General features: G+C 44.4%; 2 protein-coding genes across 6 annotated transcripts in view; one reads left to right on the plus strand and one right to left on the minus strand.

The window, feature by feature from the left end:
- KIF24 (kinesin family member 24) overlaps nt 1-12,692 on the plus strand; it is a 78,732-nt gene extending 66,040 nt beyond the window's left edge. Inside the window, exons 10-13 of one of the 2 annotated variants that reach the window (XR_008661416.1) lie at nt 1,115-1,224; nt 6,663-8,727; nt 10,025-10,118; nt 10,931-11,008. Coding sequence is in view for 1 of the 2 variants with exons in the window: in XM_055301991.1 (XP_055157966.1) it covers nt 1,115-1,224; nt 6,663-8,897; nt 10,025-10,118; nt 10,931-11,071 (2,580 nt within the window). In the remaining variant the exon portion in view is untranslated. Of the gene's footprint in view, nt 1-1,114; nt 1,225-6,662; nt 8,898-10,024; nt 10,119-10,930 lie in introns of both variants that reach the window. The other variant, XM_055301991.1, reaches the window with a different exon arrangement.
- Nucleotides 12,693-12,757: 65 nt separating this feature from the next.
- Nucleotides 12,758-27,971, minus strand: part of UBAP1 (ubiquitin associated protein 1) — a 69,857-nt gene continuing 54,643 nt past the window's right edge. For all 4 annotated transcript variants that reach the window (XM_055301993.1, XM_055301995.1, XM_055301992.1 and 1 more), the window contains 4 exons: nt 21,806-22,741; nt 15,233-15,415; nt 14,469-14,570; nt 12,758-13,870 (listed from right to left, as the gene is read on the minus strand). In XM_055301993.1, coding sequence (XP_055157968.1) covers nt 13,730-13,870; nt 14,469-14,570; nt 15,233-15,415; nt 21,806-22,741 — 1,362 coding nt within the window. In that variant the 3' untranslated portion in view covers nt 12,758-13,729. The remainder of the gene's footprint in view (nt 13,871-14,468; nt 14,571-15,232; nt 15,416-21,805; nt 22,742-27,971) is intronic.

A 27,971-nucleotide genomic window follows, 5' to 3' on the forward strand; every position in this document is an offset into this window, starting at 1 on the left:
TGGAGCCTGCTTGTCTCTCTGCCTGTGTCTCTGCCCCTCTCTCGAATAAATAAATAAAATCTTTAAAAAAAAATAAAACAAATAAAACAAATTTACTATCCCCAGAAAACATGTTCCAATTTCATTTTTAAAATAATAATTCAGGAAAAAAAACTGAAAACTAAAAAAAATAATAATTTGGGGGCACTTGGCTGGCTCAGTTGGTGGGGCATGTGACTCGATCTCAGAGTTGTGGATTCAAGTCCCATGTTAGGTATAGAGATTGTTTAAAAAATAAAATCTTTAACAAATAATAATGATAATAATAACTCAAGCAGTATATACAAGTACAAAGAAGATGGCAAAAGGTACCTGAAAATCCCACCTCTCAGTAATAATCACTGCTACATAAAAAATAATAATAATCACTGCTACATTTTGGTGACTATCCTTCCAGACATTTCTCTGGAATGCTGCCTACATATTTACACATAGATCTACTTAGAAAGTTATGGAATCATATGCCTTTTCACTGAAAGATAAGTTTTAGGTTTTTCCATGTACCTAAGTACAGATATACATAATTATTTTAATGGTTGTATTGTAATCAGTTAATAATTTAGTCTGTTCCCTGTTTATAGACTCCTAGATTTTTTTTTGACTCCTAGATTTTCTAATTTTATTATAATGTTGTAATGCATATCCTATGTATACTTTTTTTTTTTTCATCAACTGAGCAATTCTTTTTAGGATAATGGTCTGGGAGTGTGCTCGTTTTTATACATATTGCCAAGCCACCTTCTCAAAAACTTATACCGTTTCATGGTACATGCTACATGAATAGTATAGCAATGTAGAAAAAATGCCAATTTCCCTAAACCCTCACCAGGGCAGGGTATCATGAGTCTTAATCTATGGGTGAAAAATATTAGTATTCTTACTGGTTTGTTTGTATTTCTTTTATTGGTGGTGACGTGAGTACATTTTTTGTGTTTTTGATCATTTGTATTTCTTCTTTGTAAATTGCCTTTTTATAAGGGGGAGGGGAGCTATGACCCAGTGTCCTACACACAATAAGTAGTCAATATGCCCTTTGTTAACTGATTTAATTAACCTGGCCTTCTATTTTGGACAGGTCCTGAGGGATTCTTTCATTGGTGATGCCAAAACATGCATGATTGCCAACATCTCACCAAGCCATGTGGCCACCGAACATACTCTGAATACCTTGCGTTACGCTGACCGGTGAGTCACTCTTAGGTAGCAGGTCGTGTGTGTGTGTTTGTGTGTGTTTCATACACACCTGGGGATCTGATCTTGAGCTCCAGAAGTCTGTTCCTAAGGCAGTGATCCTAGTACCAGGAGAATGTGCAGTTGGTCATTTGAGGAATGTGCCCTGGTAGACCTTGCCATTCTACAAGTGTGAAAGTGACAAGAGAAAGGGGATATGTTCCCTACTTCAGGAGATAACTCCATCAGTGACTTATAAATGGCTAGTGGGAGGGGCACCTGGGTGGCTCAGTGGTTGAGCATCTGCCTTTGGCTCAGGTTGGGATCCCAGGGTCTTGGGATCAAGTCCTGCATCAAGCTCCCTCCGGGGATCCTGCTTCTCCCTCTGCCTATGTTCTGCCTCTCTGTCCCTCATGAATAAATAAATAAAATCTTTTAAAATAAATAAATAAATGGCTGGTAGGAAATGAAATATTTCTTTGGAGCAGAAGGCTCAAGGTTTTCTACCTACTAGCCTCAGCCCTAATCATAAGGGATAAAGTACACATTACTTGTCAAGGCAGAGGCACTTAGAGTTATGTAGGTCCAGAAGAGATCACCCAAGACATGACATGTTACAGAAGGATAAACTGAACCCAGAGAAGGGCAGGAACTTTAAATGTGCTCCCTGGGAATTAGGGTTAACACTAGCACTCTAACTATATGGTGACTATATGGTCAGGGCTCTTTCTGGGGTGACTCTGGTATCTGCCAGGGTCCCTGCCCCTCTCCCTATCTCTTATTGCGGTCACATAGGTTTCCTACCATGGGTGAAGTTGCTATCATTTCCATCCTTTACTCTGGCTGCTTTGCTGCCTGGTCCTATCTAACTTACATCCTTCTCTGTGGTTTCCCGGAAGCTGTCTCCAAGATTAACAAACTATTTGAAGGAAACCTGCTTTTTAACTACTGTTAAAAATCTTTAGTATAGGGATCCCTGGGTGGCGCAGCGGTTTGGCGCCTGCCTTTGGCCCAGGGCGCGATCCTGGAGACCCGGGATCGAATCCCACGTCAGGCTCCCGGTGCATGGAGCCTGCTTCTCCCTCTGCCTCTCTCTCTCTCTCTGTATGACTATAGTAAATAAAAAAAAAAAAATTTAAACAAAAAAAAAAAAGGAAAAAAAAAATCTTTAGTATAAAAAAAAAATCTTTAGTATCTATGGCATTTTATGAAATTCACTGGGAAGGAAAATGAGCTATCATTTAAGCTCCATGAAAACAGGAAACCTTATCTCTTTCTCTACTGTATCTACTACCAAGATAGTACTTAGTACCTAGATGCACAATAAATATTTGTGAATGAAAGGAGGAGCTCTTCCTGGGTGAGAGACTTTACAAAGTAGTTAAGAGTGGGCTCTGGAGTCAAGACTATCTGGGCCAGTAGTCTGCTTCTGCCATGAAATAGCTGAGTGGTCTGCGGCAAAAGTTTTGAGCTTCCAGTTTTATCTGACAGGATAATATTATTAGCATCTACCTCGTACAACAGTTACACGGAATCAGTGAGGATAATATGTCATGAAGGACTTAGCACCATGCCAGGTACATAGTTACCATTCAATATGTGTTAATTTAAGAAATAGTAAGGGACGCCTGAGTGGCTCAGCGGTTGAGCACTTGCCTTTGGCTCAGGGCGTGATCCCCTGGTCCCGGGATTGAGTCCCACATCAGGCTCCCTGCATGGAGCCTGCTTCTCCCTTTGCCTGTGTCTCTGCCTCTCTCTCTCTGGGTCTCCCATGAATAAATAAATAAAATCTTTTAAAAAATTAGTAAGGGATCCCTGGGTGGCGCAGCGGTTTGGCGCCAGGGCACGATCCGGGAGACCCAGGATCGAGTCCCACATCGGGCTCCCGGTGCATGGAGCCTGCTTCTCCCTCTGCCTGTGTCTCTGCCTCTCTCTCTCTCTCTCTCTCTCTCTCTCTCTCTCTCTCTGACTATCATAAGTAAATAAAAATTTAAAAAAAGAATTAGTAATATTTTAGTACTGCACACTAGTACTGCTAGAAGAAAGGCTACTTCACAGGGCACCTGGGTGGCTCAGTTGGTTAAGCATCTGACTCTTGGCTTTGGCTCAGGTCATGAGCTCAGGGTTATGAGACAGAGCCCGGAGTTCAGCTCTGCACTCAGCTTGGAATCTGCTTGAGATTCTCTTTCCCTCTCCTTCTGCCCCTCCCCCTTCTCACACGCTCTCTCTCACTGTCTGTCTCAAATAAATCTAGAAAAAAGGCTACTTCATGAACTGAAATCAGAAGATGTGAAATGATCCAAACTTGTTTCCAAAATACCAATATGACTTGAAATTTTTTACCCCCATGTATCCATCACCCAGCTTCAACAGTTAATAGTAAACCAATCTTTTCTCATAACCCCACCCACTCACCAAAATCACAGACATTGTTACCAGTTGCTTAGAGTAAGAACTTCATCATTAAGAGCAGAGAACAAGACATCTCTCTTAGTGCCTCAGTAAAGGAAGATGAAAATAACCCTTTCTCATAGGAGAAGTATTAAGTATAATTGAGAAATTATGTGACATAAGTTTGACTTTAAAAAGAACAGAAAAAGTATAATAGAAATCTTTTCCAATTTGAAGCAGTCTAATAAATTATTAAAAATGAATGAAAGCCATTTGTTTTATGTGCTTAAATGAGACCTAATGAAATTTAGGTAATAATCTATATACATACCAATGATTTTATTGCTTATTTAAAAATTTCTGATTTAAAATTTCTTCTTTCTATATACTAGAAGAATGTTGCTAAGGACTCCAGAGATAAAGTTCCAGCTAGACCCCTAATAGGTATACATCTATCAGAAGAGCTCAGTGATAGGAGTGATTTTGGGGACAGGGAGAATATATTGAAAGCATTTAGCATCAATGACCAAATTACCTGTAGGATTCCTTCTGGCACTCAGCTTTCTAGAATTATTTACTGTGACTCCTAGGGGAAGTTTTTGTATTTCTCTCTTAATGAAACTAAAATAGTTAAGATTTTTATAACAAGAAGTAACTTGGAACCGTCTAGACTTACTGTGGCACCTCTCAGCTCATTTCCTTGTATGTATGCCCTACTGCAACACCTAAACAAAGGCCTGTGGGATATATGTGTCTTTCTTTCTTTCTTTCTTTCTTTCTTTCTTTCTTTCTTTCTTTCTTTCTTTCTTTCTTTCTTTCTTTTCTTTCTTTCTTTCTTTCTTTCTTTCTTTTTTTTTTTTTTTTTTTTTAAGATTTTAGGGCACCCTGGGTGGCTCAGCGGTTTAGCGCTGCCTTCGGTCCAGGGCCTGATCCTGGAGACCCAGGATCGAGTCCCACATTGGGCTCCCTGCATGGAGCCTGCTTCTCCCTCTCTCTGTGTCTCTGCCTCTCTCTGTATGTCTGTATTTATTCATGAGAGAATAAGACAGAGGAGAAGCAGGCTCCTCACGGGGAGCCCAATGTGGGACTTGATCCTGGGACCGGGATCATGCCCTGAGCCAAAGGCAGATGCTCAACCGCTGAGCCACCCAGGTGTCCCCACATGTGTCTTTAGTCACATCCTACATCTCTTTGCTTAGCTATGTTACCTGCCTGCCTTGGCTCTCAGACTTAAAGGGAAGATTTAAATCAAGTCTCAGTATCAGGGGATCCCAGGGTGGCTCAGCGGTTTAGCACTTGCCTTTGGCCCAGGGCGTGATCCTGGAGACCCGGGATCGAGTCCCATGTCGGGCTCCCTGCATGGAGCCTGCTTCTCCCTCTGCCTGTGTCCCTGCCTCTCTCTCTCTCTCTCTCTCTTTCTCTCTCTCTCTCTCTGTGTGTGTGTGTGTCTCATGAAGAAATAAAATATTAAAAAAAAAAAAGTCTCAGTATCAGGCTTATTATCTTGGTTTTCAGAAATGGCCAGAGGAGTCATTTGGCTACAAGTAAGGATTGGCTTAAAACCAAAACAACGGAGGGACACCTGGGTGGCTGAGTCAGTTAAGCATCTGCCTTTGGCTCAGGTCATGATTCCAGAGTCCTGATCGAGCCTCTCATTGAGTTCCCTGCTCAGCGAGGTGCCTGCTTCTCACTCTTCCTCTGCCCCTCTCTCTCCTCATGTTCTCTCTCTATCTCTCTCTTCTCTCTCTCTCTCTCTCTCACACACACACACACACAAATAAAGTAAAAAAAAAAAAAAAAAATGGAAGAGACATTTAATGGGAGCCCCCAGGCAGAAGTACTGCTCCCTCCTAGAGGATTTTATTTTTTTATTTTTTTTTTAATTTTTTTTTTTATTATTTATTTATGATAGTCACAGAGAGAGAGAGAGAGAGAGGCAGAGACACAGGCAGAGGGAGAAGCAGGCTCCATGCACCGGGAGCCTGATGTGGGATTCGATCCCGGGTCTCCAGGATCGCGCCCTGGGCCAAAGGCAGGCGCCAAACCGCTGCGCCACCCAGGGATCCCCTCCTAGAGGATTTTAATGAAGAATTTACAAACCACTGGAGAGTCACATTTTTACCTGATGTCACCTTGTAATTCTAAATTCTTAGAGTGTTTTTTTTTTAATTTTTATTTATTTATGATAGGCACACAGTGAGAGAGAGAGAGAGAGGCAGAGACACAGGCAGAGGGAGAAGCAGGCTCCATGCACCGGGAGCCCGACATGGGATTCGATCCCAGGTCTCCAGGATCGCGCCCTGGGCCAAAGGGAGACGCCAAACCACTGCGCCACCCAGGGATCCCTCTTAGAGTGTTTTTAAATATCACAGAGCTAAGAGACTATCCTGACAATGGAATCCTAGCAGATACCTAATTCTGGATTTTCCATCCTCTCTAAAATTCCCATTTGGAATAAATAGAGTATATGTCTGGAGACATTTTTGATTGTCATGACTAGAGAGAAGTGCTACTGGCATTTAGTGGGTGGAAGCTAAAGATGCTGCTAAACATCCCACAGTGCACAGGACAGCTCCCTACAAAAAAGAATTATCTGGCTCCAAATACCACTAGTGCGAAGGTTGAGAAACACTAGGAATAGACAAGTCACTTTTCCTTTAATTAGCATAAGCCTGCTTATTTCCAGAGGGTTTTGCTTCCTGAGCACCCAACAAGTTTGAAGAACTCATTTTCTTAGAGAAGCCTGAAGGGAGGTAGATTGTGGGAAAAGTGGGCTCTGCCTGTGGAGTAGTAGGTGACATCAGGCTCCTGAGTTGGCCCATCTTCAAGAAGGCCCGTGTGGGCCCTACCTAGATGTAGTACAGTTCTGAGACTAGCTTCCCTGGCCCATCCCATGGGACTGAGGTGATTTCCAGAACTTCTGATCATAGAATGTTAGGTATGTTATTTCCACAGGCTACACCATCTTTTTTTGTAATACTTTTCTTTGATTTTTGAAAAGTATAGAAAGGAATTAAGGAGCATGCAAGAATATACATTTAACATAAAATGGTAATTTACAGGGTCAAAGAACTAAAGAAAGGCATTAAATGTTGTGCTTCAGCTACCAGTCGAAATCGGACCTCTGGAAATTCTTCTCCAAAACGAATTCAGAGCTCCCCTATGGCCCTGCTAGGGGACAAGTGTTCTCCCAAAAAGGTCAAGCTGGGACTTCAGCAGACATTCACAGCATCTCCTGGTTCTATGAAAGGGAAAGCCCATCCTCTGGCCAGCCACCCACCCAACATCCCTTTTGCTCCTGTACCTAAAGTTCCCAGTAAAAGGGGTGGATCCAGAAGGAGTCTTCCCCAAGAGTGGGGCATTCAAACTAGCCCTGCCAGAAGAGCTACACGGTCTGGACATTTAGCCAGAAAAAGGGCAGAAGAGTCTGTGTCATTATGCTCTGAGAAAAATCAAATGGGCAACAAAACTGCCCGCAGGTGGGAAAGCAGGGCCCCTGGCCCAGGAGAAGCCCCAGCACATGGTAAGCCCTCCAAGTGCAAGCCAGGGCAGACTGTGCGGCCTGTGCAGAAGCAGCTAGTGTCACCGGCCGAGCTCTCTTCTGGCAGGCTCCAGCACTTAGCAGAACACAATCAGGGCAGCCAGGGGAGCACACCTGCCAGGTCTGCCTCTGAAACTTGGACAAACATCCCTCCACATCAAAAGGAGAGGGAGGAACACTTGCGCTTTTATCACCAGCAGTTCCAGCAGCCACCTCTCCTCCAGCAAAAGTTACAGTATCAACCACTGGAGCAGTTTTTATGCCAGTACAGGCCCGTAGAGGGGCAGCTCCAGATTGAGACCCCTCCTCCCTTCTGCTCTTATTCTGAGAGCCAGGATGGAGCCCAAGCCGAGGACCTCGATGACAGCGATTTCAGTGAAGATTCTTTTTCACATGTCTCCAGTAAGAGGACCACAGAGCAGAGAAGCACCCTAGAGGATAGTGAAGGCTCATTCTTCCTTCATCAGAGGGAGCAAGGCCCTGAGGAGCAGGTGGCCGAAAGGCAGCAGAGTCTGCTTTTTAACCCCAGGACAGATGGTGATGAAAAGGGCCTAACTGGAAGCTGGATGTACTCCAGGGACCCCACAAACCATAGAAGAGCAGCACTCAGTCATGGCCTCAGCCCAAGTAAGGTGCCCTTGGACTGGAGCAGAGAGGAGGAATCTACCTCCTTGGGTCTTTCTCCCAGAGACAACTTGGCAGAGAAGCCTTACTGCTCACAGATAGACTTTGTACATGGCCAAAAAAGAGATGGTGGCCCAGCCTCTGATCTCAGACAGAATGCTTTCAGAAGTGAGGTTCCTGAGCAGGCTGAGGTTAGTTCACTATTCCCGGAGGAAGATGGCTTCCCTTTGTCACTATCCCATGGTGCAGTTCAAGGAGCTGCAGACCAAAGAGATACGGTCAGCACACCTCTTAGAGAAGATGGACAAGACAGCCCAACTCTGGTGACCAAAACACTAAAAAACAGTTACCCTTACCCAGAAGACCATAGAGGGGAATCAGGCACGTGCTCTGAATGTGCTTCTGGACTGATGGCTCCCCTCACTGTGTCCCTCCTAGAGAACACAGACGATGAGGGCCCTCTTCCCTCGGAGCAGCTGGCCCAGGATGAGACTGCTCACAGTCTAGAAGCAGCAGAGGGCCCACCTATGGGCCACACAATGTCATCTGATGATCAAAAGGCACTCCTACCAGCGTCTTTGGCAACTGGGCACTTGTGGCTCTCATCATCTCCCCCTGACAATAAGCCTGGTGGCAGTCTTCCAGCTCTGTCTCCATCACCCATCCATCAGCACCCACCTGACAAGCTGCCCTTCAGTGAGGCTGACCTAGAGGAGGTCAGCCAGAGCAGAGAGACTGCACTCTCCTCCCAAGAACAGATGGGTAGCCAGCGGTATGATGCTGATGCTGAGGCAACAGAGCTGAGCAGTTTCCAGGATTTCCCAGGAAAGCCCTTCACCATACATACTGGAGGACCCCGCCCTGCAACTATACTCACCCCACAAACAGAAAGTAATGATATGGCTGACCAGCCGTGGGCCCAGGAAAGAAAACATCCAACAGGACTTGGTTGGCAGGAGCTAGTAAGTTTGTCCAGAGACCCCATCAAGTTGCCCTGCTACAACAGGGACATCATGTGGCTCAAATACAGGCCAATCCCAAGGTGCTTAGCAAGGCCAGGCTCTCCCTTGGTCCCTGGCTGCTCTCCAAAGACTACAGGGACACTCCATCAGCTCACCCTGGGGCATGCACAGTAAGTTGGAATTCTCCCCAAGACTTGAGCCCCTTTGGCACCCCTTTCCACCCCAGCCTAACATATGTCTCTTCTGGGAATGGCTACTACTGGTTCAGTGTCAGAGATATACTAAAACTAAGAGGCTTTTCTCTAGCTTTTTGAGGAAGCAGGCTTGCCAGGGTGGGTGACTTTGAGTCTGGGAAAGCTGGGACTTAAGTGAGAAAAGGGAGGATCTGTCCCCTTCAGCAAGCCTATGACCTGTGGTGAGATCGGAATCCTCTTGATTCTGTTGGGTCTGTGTTCCTGGAAGGGCTGCCCAGAGGCACACCAGGTGCAGCCTGGTGCCCTCAGAACCAAGGCAAGGTGGGCACCTTCCAGGATGGCAAAGGTCAAAAACAGGGACTGGTGATTTGTGCTGCTTTCCCTAAAGGATGCTTTGGATAGTGCAGCAAAGAGAAAGTATAGAGAAAGTCAGATCCAGCAGGGTCCCTTAGCATGAGATACCGGGAAGATAGTGGGTATATGGGAACAGAGGCTACAGCTTTTGCTAGGGCTCCTAAGATCTAGGCCAGCTGTGTACCTGCTGCTCACTGGGGCTCAGGCCAGGCCGTGGACAAAGAGAAGGACTTGCAGGGATGCATAGGTGAAGTGCCCACCTGTCCCAGGAGACTATCAGTAGGGTCTGACAAAAGTCAGATCCTCCAATTTCTAGCTCAAACCCCCTACTTTAGTGCTGGGACTCCCCATAGGAAGTAGAAATGATGGCAGGCAGGGGAGGCAGTAGGCTCCACCTTGGGCCAAGCATGTCAGCTACAGTGGTCACAGCCTTGAGCCTTTTGTCAGGGAAGCTTGGGGCAGCTCCTGTAGAGGAGAAGCAGCACTCATCCCTGTTCCTCAGGGTAGCTGGGGAGCCAGGAACAGTCGAGAAGCCCCTTTCCAGTATCTTCTTGGTACATTCTCATCCCTAGACGAATCTGGAGAAGAACAGGTGACGGGAGGAGGTGGTGGTGGGCTGGCCCTAGTCAAAGCTTTGACCACTCTGGGCAGGGGCAGCTCCTGGTCAGAAAATGAGGCTCAGCTCTAGAAAAGATGCCTGGGAAAGATGGGAGGCCCAGAGGATCACAGTGTTCCCTCTGGTGTTCCAGGCAGGTGGTCATCCAAGCACACCAGGAACAGCTGGATAGAATGGCAGAACTGGGCTTCAAGGAGGAGACCCTGCTGAGCCAGCTGGCTCTTAATGTAAGTGGTTTTGGCTAGACACTTGGGGGCTCTTGGGAATTAGCCCGCAGGTAGTCTGCTGGCCATCCTTGTTTGCTGTGGTTGTGTTTGAAGTAAGGTCTGCCATCGTACTCTAAGAGAACTTGGGGCTCCTCTTACCATTCCTCTGACATAGCTCAAACAGGTACAAGGATAGGTGGGAGATGGTGCTGCACTTCCCATTTTCAAGCTAAAATGTTTCCATCCTTTGCCATTCCGCCTTTTTATTTGGCTTGCTGGAGCCCCTCCCTGTGATGGTGACATGCCACATGCAGACCAGAGGTTTTTTTTTTTTTTTTTTTTTTTAAGTAGGCCTCATGCCCAGTGTGAAGCCCAATGCAGGGCTTGAACTCAGGATCCTGAGGTCAAGACTTGAGCTGAGATCAAGAGTTGGACACGTAACTGACTGAGCCACCCAGGCGCCCCTAACTAGAAGCACTTTTACAAAAACACCCCTCTGCCCTGCAAAATACCTATCTACATAGAAGTTTCTAAAATGCAGGGGTGAGTGGCTGGCTCAGTCTGAAGTGTGCGACTCTTGATCTTGGGGTTGTAGGTTTGAGCCCCACATTGGGTTTAGAGAATAAAGATAAAATCTTTTTTTTTTTTTTAAGTTTTTCAAATGCAGAGAAATGAGCCTTACTCTGTGCCACAGTGATTATCCTGCAGACTTTCCACCTGAAGGCCTAGGCTCTCAAAGTTTCCTGCAAGAAAAGGGACTAGAAAAGCAGATCCTTGGCAGAAAAAGCCAGCAAAAGCAAAAGTCCATATTTGTCCTTTGTTTCCTTTCTCAGGATTTTGAAGATTTTGTGACCCAGCTGGATGAAATCTTAGCTCTGAAATCCAAGTGCATCCAGAGTCTGAGGAGCCGGCTTCAGCTGTACCTGACCTGCCACAGGCCGACCACAGTCCCTGAGAGGACAGTGGTATCTTAGAACAAGATCTAGTATGAGGTGATGGGGGCAGCTCAGGAACTTGTACTGAATTCCCAGGCGCTGGCGGGTCCTTCCTACAAATCCTAGAACCCACTCCGCAGTCCTGCCTACTAGCCTCTCTCCCCACCCCAGCCACACATGGCCTTGACTAGGCCCCAGCACAATTCCAAGCACAGGAGCATCTGGAAGGAAAGACAGAGCAGGCTAAAAAAACTTAATATGCCCCTTCTAAACCCTTAATATGGGGCTAGAAGAGTATTTTGTCTGGGTGGGGAAACACACTTGGGTCTGATAACCTTGTGGATATGTCTAAATTTGAGGATCAAAGGATGGGGTGGGTCAGTGGTAACCTAGAGGTCAGAGGTAACAAGCTGGGGAAGAAAACGTGAACTCAGGGGCTTTGTTAGCTGAATACTATTCTTCAAGACTTGGCCAAAAACTGATAAAACAACACTTGAGGCAGAGCTCACCCTGCCCCATTAGCTCCTGGAGACTGGTGGGACAGGCTTCATGTCCCCAGTTCCCCTCCCTTCCTGCAATTCAGAGACAGAAGAGAGTGCTCACATCACTGCATTACTCTCTTAATAGCACTCCTGTAGCAGTTCCTGGCTCACCTGCCATGCCCTTTCGTGGCAAAGGTGAAGAAGTGGAGGATCTTGGGCAGGTCTATCTCCTCACCTTACCTTTTATCCAGCATCATCCTGGTTGTGCAGTCCCTCTCAAGGGCCTGTGTTCAGTAGTATCTTGGCACTGAGTGCTCTAGTCAACAGTCCAAGACTCTGAGGTTGCATTTTTATACACACACCCCTTCAACATGAGTTCTGCCTGCTGTATATCTTCATCAGGAAGCTCAAGACAAATACAAAGTGGTCTGTCACTTACTAGGACCACTTTGGGTCAGATAAGATGCATATGTCACAGCCTTGGCCCTGATGCCCACTGTAATGTGTGAAGCTTCAGTTTCTTACAGGGAAAGGATACCTTTTTAAGGTTTTAAAAAGAGGGCTTAATTAAAAAGGTAGGAGAAGGGCGAACTGGCTTTCTCAGCCTGCCAATCCTGCCACCCTTTGCCTGATCTGGGCACTAGAGGGCAGCCTTTTCCCAGTTCCCTGGCCCAAAAGTTCTGCATTCTCCTTACCCGATCACTAGAATTAGAGACTCACTCCCAGCCAAGAGCACAAGAGGGACTGTGGGATGGCATTAAGCATAAGGACAAGAAACTTCAGGGAGGACTCTGGACTCTAGTTCTCAGCTATAGCAGCAGCACTGAGAGCTAGTGAAGCAGTCTGAATCCAGCCCTGACTGTGGCACACAGCACATAAATGCCTGATGGGTCTCACGGGAAAAGGGACTTCCTCATTTCTGAATGATTGCCCCAAAGGCCCAGCCTGTTTCACCTCCACAGTTAGTCTAGCAGGAAGGCTTGTCCTTGGTTCCAGAGACTGAGTTAGGTCAGGTTTTTAACAGATCCTCATTTGGGCCTGCTCTGCAAACCAAAAGCCAGGGCTGACTGCAGGGCCAGCTCCTGGGTCCCACTGACCTAAGAGTGAGAAGAAAGTACTAAAAAGACAGAAAATGGTTAGTACCTGTTTTCATCCCCAGCAAATGGAAGCAGGAATTCCTTCCCCACCCACCCCACCCCCTCAATAAAATAGCACTTGGCAATAAAATTATCACAGCAGGACATACCTTTTAGATTTTTATTAGTAGTTTTCTGAAGAATCAAAATAGTTAGCAAATTACTTTAGATTCATCAAGACTGTATATCCTTTGTATTTAGATATTTAATGATGTACAACAGAATATAAAACAAATGAAAGAGACTGATTTCTATGACTAGGTGTTACTCGTGTCATCCTAGAGCAGGGGGCTGTGGGGAAGAGGCCGTTCTCCAAGGACCGAGGTGGAGCTAGTGCTGGGCTACTGTACGGCAGCCTGTTTCTCCCCCACTCTGTGCTGGGAAGGGGCCAATGATTTCTTAAACTGACGACAGTTTCTAGAGCAGGGGGCTCTAAAATCCTGGGTAGCAGAAGACTGTGGTCCAAACCAAGCCAAAAGAAACAGGCTGGGCAGGGAAGCATGGTAACTGCCTGGCAAAAGAGGCAAACTCAGCGCCCCACGTGGAAAGGGCATTCTTTGCACCTCAGAGACGTTGCAGAACCAGTGTTAACACTAAGAGACTTTGTTAAGAAAAAAAAAAAAACCCTGGAAGAACCTTTCAATTGCACTCAACATGAATTAAGAGTTCAGTCCACCGGTGCAGGGGAGGGAAGCATCTAGCCCTAAAGCAGCACTGAGTCTGGCCCTCCCACCCCTTCTCCCTGCCTCCTTTTGGCAGCTGGGCCAGGTTTCAGCTGAGGACGTACAGACTCCAGAAGGACCAGGGAGGTTTCTCTGGAGGGCCGAGGTGGGAAGGACACTTCTCAAAATACAAACATGTTTAATATGGAAGGAGCCAGGGCAGTGCTAGGGGCATTCACATGCCCCAATCTTTCCTACTTTCTCCCCAGCTCAGAGACTGGCAAGCACAGTCTCCACACCTGACCTTCCACCCCCAAAAGAAAATCGGGAAGTGTGCCCCCCTCTCCTTCCCTACACGTGGGCTCCTCAGCGCCTCCTGCAGGGGTGGTTCCATGGCAGGGCCTATGCAGCCTGGTCTCAGCTGGCTCCTGCCCGAGCCATGAGGTCTTCGAGAGCATTGTCCTGGTCATTGTTGTGTAGTAGCAGAACTTCCTTAATGTCTTTCAGTTCAAAGCCCATTTCCTTAAATTTGCTCATTAACTGAAGAAACTCCATCATCTAAGGGACAGAAGAGAATAAAGATTGAAGAAAGGTGTCTGGCCACAAAGCAGGGTGGAGGAATGTCCATATAGGGGGCTGCTTGGGAGGAATCTGCATCTTTTGCCAGAGCTTCCTGAGTCTCTCTGAGGTCTCCCAGCAAGCAGAGGGTGGCTGTGGAGGAAGCCAAGGCAGACTAGTTGATGGTATGACTCATCCTTCAGAAACTATGCCCAGTTCCAAATCCTGCTGACTCATGGGTCCCACTAACCAAAATCCATACTCACACCAAGGCAGGATACTGAACCCAGAAACAGCTGCTCTCCAGGGAGCAGGCTAGGCAAAGAGACTAGCGATCTCCCCAGTCATCCAAAAGTCTAGCTTTTTGCCCAGGTCATTTCCATTTTCCTTTCCCTGGGCCTCTAGACAGTCTTCAACCCAGTGCTTCGTCAAACGTAACAACCCAAACTAGCTGAATGCCTATCTGGACACTTGAGAGAAAATGCATTCTGACTACTTCTGCCTGCAGTCACTGGTAGGGAAAGAGGGTTCTTGGCCAGAGGAAAACTACTTTGTCCCTCCTTTCCAGAGGGTTCCTATAAAACACAAAAGGTCCTACCTTTTCCTCTGAACACTGGTGCATTTCCAGAGCTTCTTCCACTAAAAGAGGGTCGAAGCCCTTTTCACAGAGCTGTCCATGTGCAAAGAGATAGTCGAGAATCTTAAGAAAAGAAAAGGAGGTTTGAGGATCTATTACCACTCTTCTCGGTGCTTCCCAAGAGTCTTATACAAGCCAGCAAGTGTGATGTCTGCTCCCCACCTCGCTATCTGGATAGGACTTGATTTTCTACTGTGAACTGCATCTAACACAACAGGACCTCAGTGACTATTTGCTGAATAGGTAGGCACACCCTTCTAAACATGAGCATTCATTTTTCAAAGGAATTCCTGTCACAACTGACTCCCGTCTCCCATAATGTCAACTCCACAGCCTGGGCAGGATATTCTAACAAAAAGGCCACGTCAGAAATGGCCCCAAGGTTTAGGACTCCAGTACCCTATTTGGAACACTATGACAAGATAAACGTTTCTAGGAGACATCTGACCATACCTCAAGCCTAGTGTGCCCTCTCAGGAGAGGTAGAGAACAGTCCAATGGCTCAAATACTCCCAGGGCTTTTCTCCAGCCTAGGTCCCAGAGCAGCCCCTTAAGTAGAAGCACTATGCTAAAGGTGTGAGTTTCCCCGGACAAATTGCCGAGTCATGCCAACTCACAACGCTGGGGCTGAGTGTGATAGGGCTCTAGGATACAAGCAGGACACTGTTCTAGGACCTCTCTCCAGGCTGATCCCACCATCACCAACCAGCCAACCAACCACTCACCTGCTCAATATTCTCTCCTTTCTTCTTCATGGCTCTCAGGACACACTCATATGAGTAGCCCATGTTGACCACTGTCTCCACACACTGCCGCTCACTGGGGGACAGTGTTTGCAGTTCTGAATAGGCCTGGGGACAGCTGGGAGCATTGGGCACTTGTGACATTGAGAAATTAGGAGGTGTGACCTGGTGGTGGAGAAACAAGAGGATCAGGCAGGAAGAAAGAAGACTGAGGTCCCAGAAGACAGGTCACTGAAGTAGCCCAGTCCAGGGGCTTGCCATTTCTGACACTAATTAAATTTTTAAACAGTCTGCCTGCAAGAAAGAGCCAGGTTTGCTGGCCAGACGTCCTGGAGAACAGTAAGGTAACACCACGCAAGGGAAAGAAAAACTGGGAAGACACCTGAAATTGTGACTGCCCTCTGGGCTCATCTCAGAATGAGAAAATACCACAAGAGCAACATGCTCTTCTGTGTTCAAATCCCTTGGGCTTGAATGAGAGAAGTTCTGAGGCTGCCCATGGGACTAATGGCAAGACGGCTGCTATGATTTCTCTCCAGGGCTCCATTATCCCTTTCTCAGGCTGTTGTATGTCAGAGTCCTAAAAAGATCATTCACCTCAGACAACCCTAACTCTGGGGCTGACTCTCTCCCAACAATGTCTCTATTCCTGCTCCTATCCCTGAGCTGGGCAGAGAGACTGCACGTGCCGCATGTTCCCCTGCATGGCCGGCTCAGGGGCTCAGGGCTTCGAGGGCACTCCACCTCTGCCCCACACCATGAGCTACAAAGATCCAGTTCCCTGCCACAGCTGCTATACTACAGAGCCAAGACTGAGGGACTATTAGTCACACCAGGCTGGGCCTTCAAGGAAGGAAATGTGACTCCAGGACCCTGCCTCGACTGCCCCGTAGGCAGCCGTAGGCAGCCGTAGGCAGCTGCTCCCTGCCATCGGACGCTATTAACCTCAGTTTGATTGGTGGGTAGAATCCCATGACTCCGCCCACCACTTCTGATAATGACTCAGACCCAAGGCCTGAAGGCCCCTCATTCTCAGGCCAAAGGACCAAACCAACCTGAACAAGGTCACAGCTGTTTATTTACAGTTTGTCCTAGCTCCCAAGAACCAGGAAAAGCATTTCTTTCAACAGAATTTTACTTTCTTTGTGGGGAGTGGGGGTGGGCAAGCAGCACAGACTCCTGGTCTCAGAAAGACACTCAAAATGATACAGCTATGACCAGATACTTTCTTCTAAGTCAGCTGGGAAAAGTCAAGACTACAGGCCTCAAAGCCCATTGTCTCCCCCTCCCTACCTCACACACAGCACCCCTGGCAGCCCAGTCAAAGGGTTCAGTCATTAACTCGTAAGAGTCACAACAAGGACAGCGACTGGATCACACCAGCCTCTCTTCAGGGGCAGAGTCTACCTGGACTTGAGAATACCAACAGCCAAATAGGGTTTGTTCATCTTGCGGACACAGTAATCACCACGTCACAGTATGTTAATGTGAACTCCCAGGCGTTAGTTACCATGTCACATGTATTCTGAATTCCCAGGGCCTAGCTTTAGGCTTGGCATTCACAGGGCCCTACTCATCAGTTGTAGAATAAATGGAGGTCTATTAGGATTTCAAAGAGGGAATTTAACACAGCAAAGTGACCCTGATTCTCCTTCTCCAAAGCCCACTGAAATAATAAAACAAAACTATTAATATTTAAGGTCAAAGAAAGAGGGAACAGCAGTGGACAATATATTTCAATGAAATTTTAGAACTTGGAATGCTAATGGAGCCATGGTAACTAAGCAGAAGCAATGAAGTTATAAATACGTGGGAGAAAGGAGAGTCAGTCAGTTCATTAGCTCCTCAAACTCCTGAGAGGGCTGCACTTCAGCATTTGGGAGGAGCAGGTACTGTTGGAATAAAGCAAGGGCACAAAGCAAGTGGTCAGAGCAATAAAACCCTTAGGCATGTCCCCCTCTCCCCCAATCCTCTTCAGGAGGTAGGTAGAAGGTTCAGTCTCTAGGACTAAAATAAGGACACAAGGCACAGCACAGCACATGGCAGAGTAAGGTGTAAAAGCCAAAAGGAGATTTAAGTAAAAGTCTACACACTACCCTTCCCCAGCCTTCCTTAACCCTCAAGGAGAATTCTCAGGTGCAACTGTAAGTCCTCAAAATGTTCTATGTGTTGACATTTTGCAGTCCTCCAAAGCCTACTAACCAACCTACAGGAAAGCTTAATGATTGGCAAACACACCCCAACACATACAGTCCCTGCATCATTAATTTAAGTGCCTCACTCTTAAATGTGAACACAAAGCCAGAGACACCAAACCAAAAGAGGGAAAAAACAAAGCAGTTGGAAATTTAAAATATGATAGAGTAAAATTTTATTTAAAAGGCTGAAATTTAATCTAGAGAAAGAGAAGGGCAGCCCAGGTGACTCAGCGGTTTAGCACTGCCTTCGGCCTGGGGATGTGATCCTAGAGTCCCAGGATTGAGTCCTGCGGGTTCCCTGCATGGAGCCTGCTTCTCTCTCTGCCTGTGTCCCTGCCTCTCTGTGTGTGTCTCTCATGAATAAATGATTAAAATCTTTTTTTTTTTTTTAAGGCTGAAATTTGGGATGCCTGAATGGTTCAGTGGTTGAGCATCTGCCTTTGGCTCAGGGTTCCTGTATTGGGATCCCCACAGGAAGCCTGCTTCTCCCTCTACCTATGTCTCTGCCTCTGTCTCTCATGAATTTTAAAAAAAAAAAAAAAAAAAGAAAAAAAAAAGGCTGAGATTTAAAAAAAAAAATTTTTTTTTGATAGTCAAGGATATATCCAGAAAGTAAAACATAAAGACAAAGAGGGGGCACCTGGCTAAGTCAGTAGAGCATGTGACTCTTAATCTTGGGGTCAGGAGTTTGAGCATCACGGGTTTAGAGATGACTTTAAAAAATAAAAATTTTTTAAATTCTCTTTAAAAAAGTAAGACAGAGATAGGAAATAATATAGAAAAGGATAGCAAATTATAACAGTCAAGGAGGTCCAACATCCAGTTACAGGAATTCCAGAAAAGGAAAAAACAAAATATGAAAAACATCTCAGATTTTATTTTTATTTTTTTTAAGATTTTGTTTATTCATGGAAGACGCAAAGAGAGAAACAGACTTCTTGCAAGGAGCCCGATGCGGGACTCGATCCTAGACCCTGGGATCAAGCCCTGAGCAGAAGACAGGCACTCAACTGCTGAGCCACCCAGGCATCCCACATCTCACAGCCTGTTTGAAAGGATCCAGGAGGGCCAAGCATAATCAATGAACAAAGCATGGCACACCATGAATAAACGTAAAAATCTCCAGAAATGAAGATCTCAAAAGTTATGGCAGGATGGTGCACTCTAAAGTGGAAGAACACAGAAAAGCACAGGAATGCTAAAAATCAGGGGAGTTTATACTTCATTAAAAAAAGTTTAAGGGTGGGCAGCCCCAGTGGCTTAGCGGTTTAGCGCCACCTCCGGCCTAGGGCCTGATCCTGGAGACGCCGGATCGAGTCCCACGTCAGACTCCCTGCATGGAGCCTGCTTCTCCCTCTCTGCCTCTCTCTCTCTCTCTCTCTCTCTCTTTCTCTCTCTCATGAATAAATAAAATCTTAAAGAAAAAAAAGTTTAAGGGCATCTGGGTGGCGCAGATGTTAAGTGACCAATTAATTCTTGGTTTCAGCTCAGGTCCTGATCTCAGGGTCGTGAAATGGAGCCCCACATCAGGCTCTGTGCTCAGCACAGAGTGGGAATCTTCCTCTCCCCGCTCACTCACTCTCTCTAAAATAATCTTTTTTAAAAAGGGGAGGGTTAAAGATTTTATTCATTTATTTGAGGGTGAGCAAGAGATCAAGGACAAGTGAAAGGGAGAGGGAGAAGCGAACTCTGCTTCTGAGCAGGGAGCCTCCCTCCTGAGCAAGGAGCCCAACATGGGCCTTTTAAATATGACTCAATTGGGCACCTGGCTAGCTCAGTCAGAAGAGCATGCGACTCTTGATCTTGGGGTCATGACTTCAAGTCCCACACTGAGTGCAGAGATTACTTAAATACATAAAATTTTTAAAACAAATAAACGAGCCTGAGTGGCTCAGCTGGTTAAGCGTCTGACTCTTGGTTTCAGCTCAGGTCATGATCTCAGGATTGTGAGATTGAGCCCTGTGTCGAGGTTGGGGCTCTGCACTCAGTGATGAGTCTTCTCGAGATTCTTTCCCCTCCCTCTCCACTCTTCTGCTACTCCCCCTGTTCATTCTCATGTTCTCTCTCAAATAAATAAAATATTTTTTAGGAAATAAATGTGATGATTCAAATGTGCTTGTATTACTTTGATAAAAAAATTTCATTTTAAAAATCTAGAGATAGAGGCCTTGTAAGAATTAAATCAATGGTAAAAGAAGAAAAGATAAACAGATCTGAACACCTAAAAGCTGAGAGTCTATATGTCAAACATTATTTAAAATATACTTTCAAAGCAAACTGGCACTATTGTAATGCTTATTTAAAATTAGTAAATACATAACTCAGAGTATGTATAAGGAAAGAACAGAAGTATTCTGCTGAAACAACTGTGGAAAAGTAAGGAATGTTTCCATATCTGGAGAAAGAGAACCCAATAGCAAAATGAGCCTAACCAATAAGCAGAGCAAGGCCCACAAAAGGCTGACATGTAGTGGGAAAAGACAGGCTAGGGCAAGCAGTTCTATGCTGGTCTCAGAAGGGCACATTATAAGATGATGCTTCTCAAAATGATCACATGGACTTCTTAACTTCTAACACTAGTTTATATAAACAGTAAAACATAAAATCAGAATCTGAAGAGTGAGACCCACACATTGGGCCTGAAACAGCGAACAAGAACCAAACTCCAGGACCACTTCCCTCAGAGTTCCTTCATAAAGTGTGTATGCAGCCTAGTTGACCACCACTCCACTCCGCTCACCCTGAAGTCACAAACTATCCTGAAGAGAAGTGCTTTGTTCACTGGGAAAGGTTCTCAGTGTGAGCCTCAGAGACTAAGACAGAAGAAAACCAGGCTTTGCTTCTTGGGGATAAGGGTCATGACTTTCTTAGAAAAACACCAGGAAAAAAAACAAAAAACAAAAAAACACCCGAACTTCAGCTCTTGAAGACAGAAAGTCCCCAAGCCAGCAAGAAACCAACCCCCCCCCCACTTTACCCTGAAATGAATGGACCCAAAAGAAACTCCACAATCAGATCAAAGAGTGACAGGTGTTCTGGTTTGATTAGTTCGTCAGCTTTGGCCTCTTAATGGCCACTGTAATTTTAAAGGAGATTTGAGGTTGAGGATCTTGCCCAGAGTGCTTTTGATTTCTCTAAACCATACAATGAGTCATGAAGAGTATCCTACTGACCAGGAAGTAGGAGGGTGAAGTACATTACTAAGAGATAACACCAGAGTGTTCTGCACAGTCAAGTTTATCTAGGCCAAGGTCTACAAAAGTTTATAAACAGCAGAGAGCTCTTTGACAATGCAAGCACTCACACAGAGAGACAATTACTTACCAAGAATGCTACTCTTGGGACTTCGCACTTACTTTAAAGTAGGCCAAGACTCATCTTTCTATCGGCTTATCAAGGTCTCTGACAGATATCCCACCAATACAATCAGGCTCCTCTCTGGCTCTAAATGGTCTCTTGATATGCCGTCATGTTAAAAATCTGTGAACTGGTATAGCAAAAAGTTCCTGGACTTCTATGATTTCTATTCTAGAATGCAGTAACATACTGTTCTGTGCTGCTGAAACCACATCAGGAGCTAAGACTACACTTTATGACAAATAAAGGAACCACACTGCACCTGCAACCTTTTTGTGTGCCAAAACCAGATTTTCTCCTGGGTAATAACAAGTTGCAATTTTTGTTATCCAACTTTCAACACTAACTCAAATTCCAACCTTCTCTTCTCCCTCTCTTTGGAGAAAACTGCACAATTCTTAATAGTGAGCAAAAAAAGGAATTGTAGAATTAATATCTGCAAGTTTAAAAGTGACAAATTTCTACCTTTTGCTCAGACTTCCAATACAAATGATCTCCCAGCTACTAAGGCACCACATGTTCTGATGAAAAACACAGGTAAATCATTGTACACACAAGAACCAACCTTCAGGGCAGAATAAGATGGGAAAGCATAAAGCAGAGAAGATATAATGAGGAGTGCCAAGCAACCTTCAAAAAACGAATAAAGTAGGAAAAAGTAAATAAAAAGTTACAAAGAAAGCCTTTAAAAACAAAGGCAGCAGAGAAAAGAACAAAGTGATTAGGCAGAAAGACTCCATTAACACATAATATACATTTATCTTTTTGAAGGAAAGACCAAAAAGATTCAGGTAGGAAAACAAGCAAACATAACCAGGCTAGGTGCAAAGCTAACAGTCCTTTGTCCTCAGGAAAATAACCAGAACATACATAAACAAGGTCAATAAAGCCATGTCCCCATTTTGCCCTAAATTTTGAAAAGAAGAATGTGAGGTAGCAAATGCTACCCAGAATTTAGAAATCTTCAGAGCTCTAAATCAGAGGGATTTAAAAGGCTTACCGTGGGACCTGTATTTGGAGGTGATGATTCTTCTGTGCACACAGACAAGACAGAGAGGGAAGGCATCTGGGAGATCAGATCTGAGGGATTCAGGGTTGGCATCTCTGTGCCACTGTCCAAGTTCAAAGCTGAAAGCCCAAGAGTATGATGCCCATTGAGCTCACTGGCACTGCTTTGGGTGGAAGGCTTCAGGGAATTCCGGAAGGTGCCATTGCGGAGGCAGGATGTGCTATGGAAAGTGCTTGCCAGCTTGGCTGTCTTCTGATTGCTGTCATCAGAGTCAAGTTTGGGGAAGGACAGAGATTTGATATTGCTTACTGCAGGAATGGGGGGGAGGGACACTTTAGAAGACAGAGACATCTTTTCACAGTTGCCCAACTGTGGTAAGGTTATAAAGCCATTAGGTTTGTGAAGAGGCTTGATATCCAAGGTCACCCGCTCCAGGGATGCCAGGACCTCCTCATCCTGTAACACAGATCCAGAGCCGTCTTTGGGCAAATTATTGTCTAATAACTGAGCCATAATGGGTCCAGTGGTTCCTACCAGAATGTTTCTCAGCTCTTCCTTCTCATCAATAGTTTTTAACTCCAGATTATCAAATGGGTCTTCTTCACACTCAAAGTCAGCAGGATTGAAATCTGCCTTTGTGTGGGGTGGGCTGAGAACTTTCTGTTTCATGGCACTGCTGCTGACCCGAGTCGGGGTGAGGATGCTGTTGTGCTGTAAGCTGGCAAGGATGGGGTTAATAGGAGGTGGCTTTGTGGCTGTACTGTGAGTCTTGGAGAAGCTCATTTTGCTGTCACCCTCTGGGCCACTCTTAGAATTCACTTTAGCTTCTACTTCCTCAGCCTTGCGTTCTGCTTCCCACTGGGCTTCTTGGATTTTCTTAATATCTTCAGCCCACTCAATAGTTTTCTTTTCCAAGGAGAAGTCATACTGCAAAGACACAGCACAGAAAGGAGGTGTGAACCCAGGTGGTTGTCCCTCACCGACTCAATTCTTCCAGCGAATTCTTCCTCACACCAGCACAACAGAACCTTGGCAAGGCAGCATTTACGGTGTATGAGATGATCCCCAGTCAGGAAGACCAAGGCTTTCTAAGCTACTTATATGGTTTAATCAAACTGCACTCCCAGATTACTTCCAGAAATGAACTAATCATACATACCAGGGGCCAAAAGTACCTTGACAACCACTTGCCTTGCTTCTCTTCCCTCCCCTCAGGCCACTTCCCTTTCTAGAATTCTTCACTGGTAGATAAGCAGAGCTCAGCAGCCACCTATAAAGCTTTCCTGATGGCCTTGTCCCTTCCTCTGAAATCCTACATAGCATGTGTGTCTATCAGGTGATGTCAAGAAAAAGTGACCACATGTACATTTATTTAATCTTTAATTTTTTTCTAAACACTTCCCCCCAGCAATATCACAAGCCTCTTGCAGGCAGCCAATGGGCTTTAGATCCTCTCAGGGTCTCTATTATCTAGCACAATGCTGGAGACAGAGCCTGTGCTCAATAATAACAAGAGCCCCTAATATTTAAGGAGCACTTACCAGGTACCAGAAAAGATTCTAAACACTTTTTTGTATTAACTCTCTGGATCTTTTCAACAAAACTCTCTGGATCTTTTCAACAACCCTTTAAGGTGTGTACTGTTGTTACCCTCAATTTACAAGAGCCATGCCCAAGGTCATAAAGCTGGTAAGTGGTAGAGCCTGGATGTGAACCCAGGCAGTATAACTAGATTCTATGTTCTTAAACTACTACCTATTAAATTATAATGAACAGATTATACTCTAAATACAGGAAAAGTACTTACTAAGATATCTAGATGTCTAGATTCGAAGTAGGATTTTACAGTGCAAACTGCATAAGGATTCACTTCATGGTTGTTGCTTCCTTAACCATACCTTCACCTATATCACAATTTACAAAAATTTCATTTGGACATTGGGAAAAAAAATACACCATTTACAAAAAACAAAATTCGGGGGGATCCCTGGGTGGTGCAGCGGTTTGGCGCCTGCCTTTGGCCCAGGGCGCGATCCTGGAGACCCGGGATCGAATCCCACGTCGGGCTCCCGGTGCATGGAGCCTGCTTCTCCCTCTGCCTGTGTCTCTGCCTCTCTCTCTCTCTCTCTCTCTCTCTCTCTCTCTCTCTCTCTCTCTGTGACTATCATAAATAAATAAAAATTAAAAAAAAAAAAATTCGGGCAGCTCAGGTGGCTCAGCGGTTTGGCGCCGCCTTCAGCCCAGGGCTGATCCTGGAGACCCAGGATTAAGTCCCACGTCGGGCTCCCTGCACGGAGCCTGCTTCTCCCTCTGCCTGTGTCTCTGCCTTTCTCTCTCTCTCGGTCTCCCATGAATAAATAAATAAAATCTTAAAAAAAAAAAAATTCACCTTGGAGAGGAGAAACAAAACCTGGTGTTCACTCTAAAGTGAACATAGACATAAATAATGTCTATATGAACATTCAAGGCTAAAGAGACAAACAAGAAGGGGATGGGCAGGAAAGAAGCCTACATGCACAGACAAGAATTTTAGAGCACAAGAAACTTTGGTCATTCCCAAGCCTTTCAGCTTCAAACAACACAAGAGAAGCCTGGAAATGCACACATCAAAGTCTGTTCAGCCCCTGAGATGGCTGGCTGGCTCAGTCTGCAGAGCATGCAACTCTTGATCTAAGGGTTGGGAGTTCAAAGCCTCGTGTTGGGCATGAGCCTCCTTATTAAAAATAACAACAACAACACCTTTAAAAAAAGAAAAAGATGTTGTCCATTTATACCCCTAAGCCAGCTGCTGAACCCCAGAAAGGCCACCTGGGCAATTATGGCACTTCCTTTCTACCACTAATGGGTACAGTGAAAAAACAGCACTGAGCAGACTGCTGCTTCTAACCAGTAGAGGAAATCAATTTTGCATCTGGCTCCTTCCACCAAAAAAAGGCTGTAACCAACTGCCCACCGCCTATAAACACCGGTCCCTGAAGTTTAACACTCAAGAACTAGAAAGTTCCTTCCTTTTTTGTAAAACCTTTATTGACTTTTAATTACCAAAGTAATACAGAATACTTGGAACACAGGAAAAAGACAGTAGAAATATTACAGTGAAAAAAAATAAGAGTGTGGTTTGAGTGCACAAATAAGTAACAGCAGCATCTAATATTTATGGCATACCAGGAACCACAGTAAATATTATAAAAGTATTACTTTCTTTAATCTTTATACCAACCTTAAAAGCTAATTATCCCCATTTTATAGATGAGGATATGGTGGCCTGGAGGGCCTAAGAAATATGTACAAGACGACACTGTTATTACATGGCAATTCAAGTTCATGAATGAGTGATACCAGATTCTGCTCTAAACCATGACACTAACGGCCACCACAATTACTATTCAATGAAAGCTTTGTAGGCCCTAGGTGCAAGGATTACTTGTGTGCTTTACTGGCTCACTTGGATGAATTTTTAGCTGAAAAATCAAGTCTGTACAGTCATGCAAGGGAAAATATGACAAAGGGGGATCCCTGGGTGGCTCAGCGGTTTGGCACCTGCCTTCGTCCCAGGATCAAGTCCCACATCGGTCTCCCTGCATGGAGCCTACTTCTTCCTCTGCCTATGTCTCTGCACACACACAGCCCCCCCCGTGTCTATCACGAATAAAAAAATAAAAACTTAAAAAAAAAGGAAAATATGACAAAAGTCACAGGAAACATCAAGGTATCTGTCCAGAGCCCTAGGTCTGACTCTTGTCAACAGAAAGGAGACCAGCACCAATACTACAACCAAATCCCCCATGGAGGCCCAGATAGTCAAAGTTTAAAGGTACTATATACAATTAGAGAACAAAAATATTTCAACTGTTCCACACAGGAATGGAGCTCAAATCTCCTGCTTTTTTATTAGTGGGTGCTATGAATATAGTGAGCACAGTACCATGCATTTATTAATGCTTTATGCTGATCAAAAAAAATAGAAAATTCCCAGCAAAGAGTAACACAACAATATGGGATTCAAAACAAGTTTTCTGGATGAATCAATGAAACAATGAATAAGAGGAGAACTATTAAAAGAAGATGGTTTTTTTAATCCTATTTTTAAAAGTAGTATCCTGCACACAGAGAGGTATTTCCTGACATTTGTTATTGCCAATAAAAAAGTCACCAGATAAACAGAACTATGTAAAACTTTATACGGGAAATCTGTGTCTCTCTTGGCCCAATAACCTCTCCATACACAAAAGGGTTATCAATTCAGTATTCAAAATTATATACAATGTTCAACATCATTAGTATAATTAAGAAAATACACACCAAAACCACAGTAAGAGACCATTGCAAAACCAACAAGGATATATATAATCAAAAAGATGGATAAGAAGAGTTAGCAAGGATGTGGATAAATTGTAACCCTCATGCACTGTGGGTGAGACTCTAAAATGGCAGCCACTTTGGAAAACAGTGTAGTGGTTCCCCTTTTGGAAAGGTTAAACACAGTTACCATAGGACAACCCGGCAATTCTACTTATGTACCCAAGAAAATTGAAAGCATACATCCTCACAAAAACCTATATTCATACTTTTACACCAGCATTATTCATAATAAAAAGTGGAAACCACCAAAATGTCCATCAATTGATAAATGGAAAAACCAAATGTAGTGTATCCATACAATGGAACATTAATTCATAAAAGGAATGACATACCAATACTTCATTCATACAACATGGATAAACCTTGAAAACATTTTGCTAAGTGAAATGAGTCAGTCACAAAAGACTATCTATTGTATTATTTCATTTACATGACATGTCAAAAATAGCCATATCCACAGGGAGAAAGTAGATTTAGCAGTTGCCAGGGGCTAGGGGCAGAGAGGGAAATACAGAGTAAATGCTAATGGGCACTGCATTTCTTTTGGGGATGATAACACTACTCAGGAATTACAGTAATTATGGTTATATTATACACTTTGAATATACTAAAGACTATTTATGTGGAAACCTAAAAAGGTGAATTTCAATGTATGTGAATTATATCTAAATAAAGTTATTATTTTTAAAAACAAAACTGAACTTCTCCCATTTGATTACCCACTGCATACAGACTAGAAGATAAATATTTCTTAGGGTAACATGGTGGCGCCTCAGAGAATCCCCCAGAAACAAAACTCCTTTGCCAGAAAGTCATATATTTAAAAATCTTTAATCACAGAAAGAAGTGTCTTACAGGTAGTATACTTCCCTGTTTTCCCATGACTCTTTCTCTAAACTGTAAGCTCACTTAGGACAGTGATTAAGGTATTTATCTCTGTCTCCAGTCCTAGTAGAGCATTGCTTAAAAGTAGACACTCAATAAATGTATCCTGAGGGAAGAAAGGAAGTCACATAACATAAGGCTATTTGCTGCTTTCAAGTAATTCTATACATTTCTATAGAACTAAGCTTTAAAGATGAAAGGATTGGGCAGCCTGGGTGGCTCAGCAGTTTAGTGCCACCTTCAGCCTAGAGCGTGATCCTGGAGACCTGGGATCGATTCCCCCGTCGGGCTCCCTGCATGGAGCCTGCTTCTCCCTCTGCCTGTGTCTCTGTCACTCTCTCTCTGGGTCTCTCATGAATAAATAAAATATTTTTAAAATTAAATGAATGAATGAATGAATGAATAATAAAGGGTTGAGAAAGAAGCTATTGAGGAGAAGGCATTTAAGCACAGTCTAGAAGAATACACAAATTTTAACAGGTAGACAGCTTTTGGTACAGTGAGAAAGGGAAAACATTCCAAGTGGACGTTATAGCTCATGAGAAAAAGCAGAGAACAATACACAACACATGTGGTGTGATCAATGAATTGGTAGTAACCTGGTTCATAGGAGGTATGGAAGAGATGATAAGCTGAAATATTTTACCACAACCTTATGTCTAGACTCAGTAAGGACTGGAGAATCGTTTAAGTATTTTTTTTAATAGGGATGTAACAATTTGAAACTTTAATTTAGGAATATTATTCTAGAAACAATATGAAAAATACAAAAAAAAAAAAAAAAAAAAGCCACAAGCAAAAGGGTCAATTAAAGAGGCCACTGCAATAGTCTAGGATAGATAAATAAATAAACAAACAAACAAACAAATAAATAAATAAATAAATAAATAAAACATTTAAGGATGAACTG

This window comes from Nyctereutes procyonoides, unplaced genomic scaffold (assembly GCF_905146905.1).
Source record: "Nyctereutes procyonoides isolate TBG_1078 unplaced genomic scaffold, NYPRO_anot_genome, whole genome shotgun sequence".
NCBI lineage: Eukaryota > Metazoa > Chordata > Mammalia > Carnivora > Canidae > Nyctereutes > Nyctereutes procyonoides.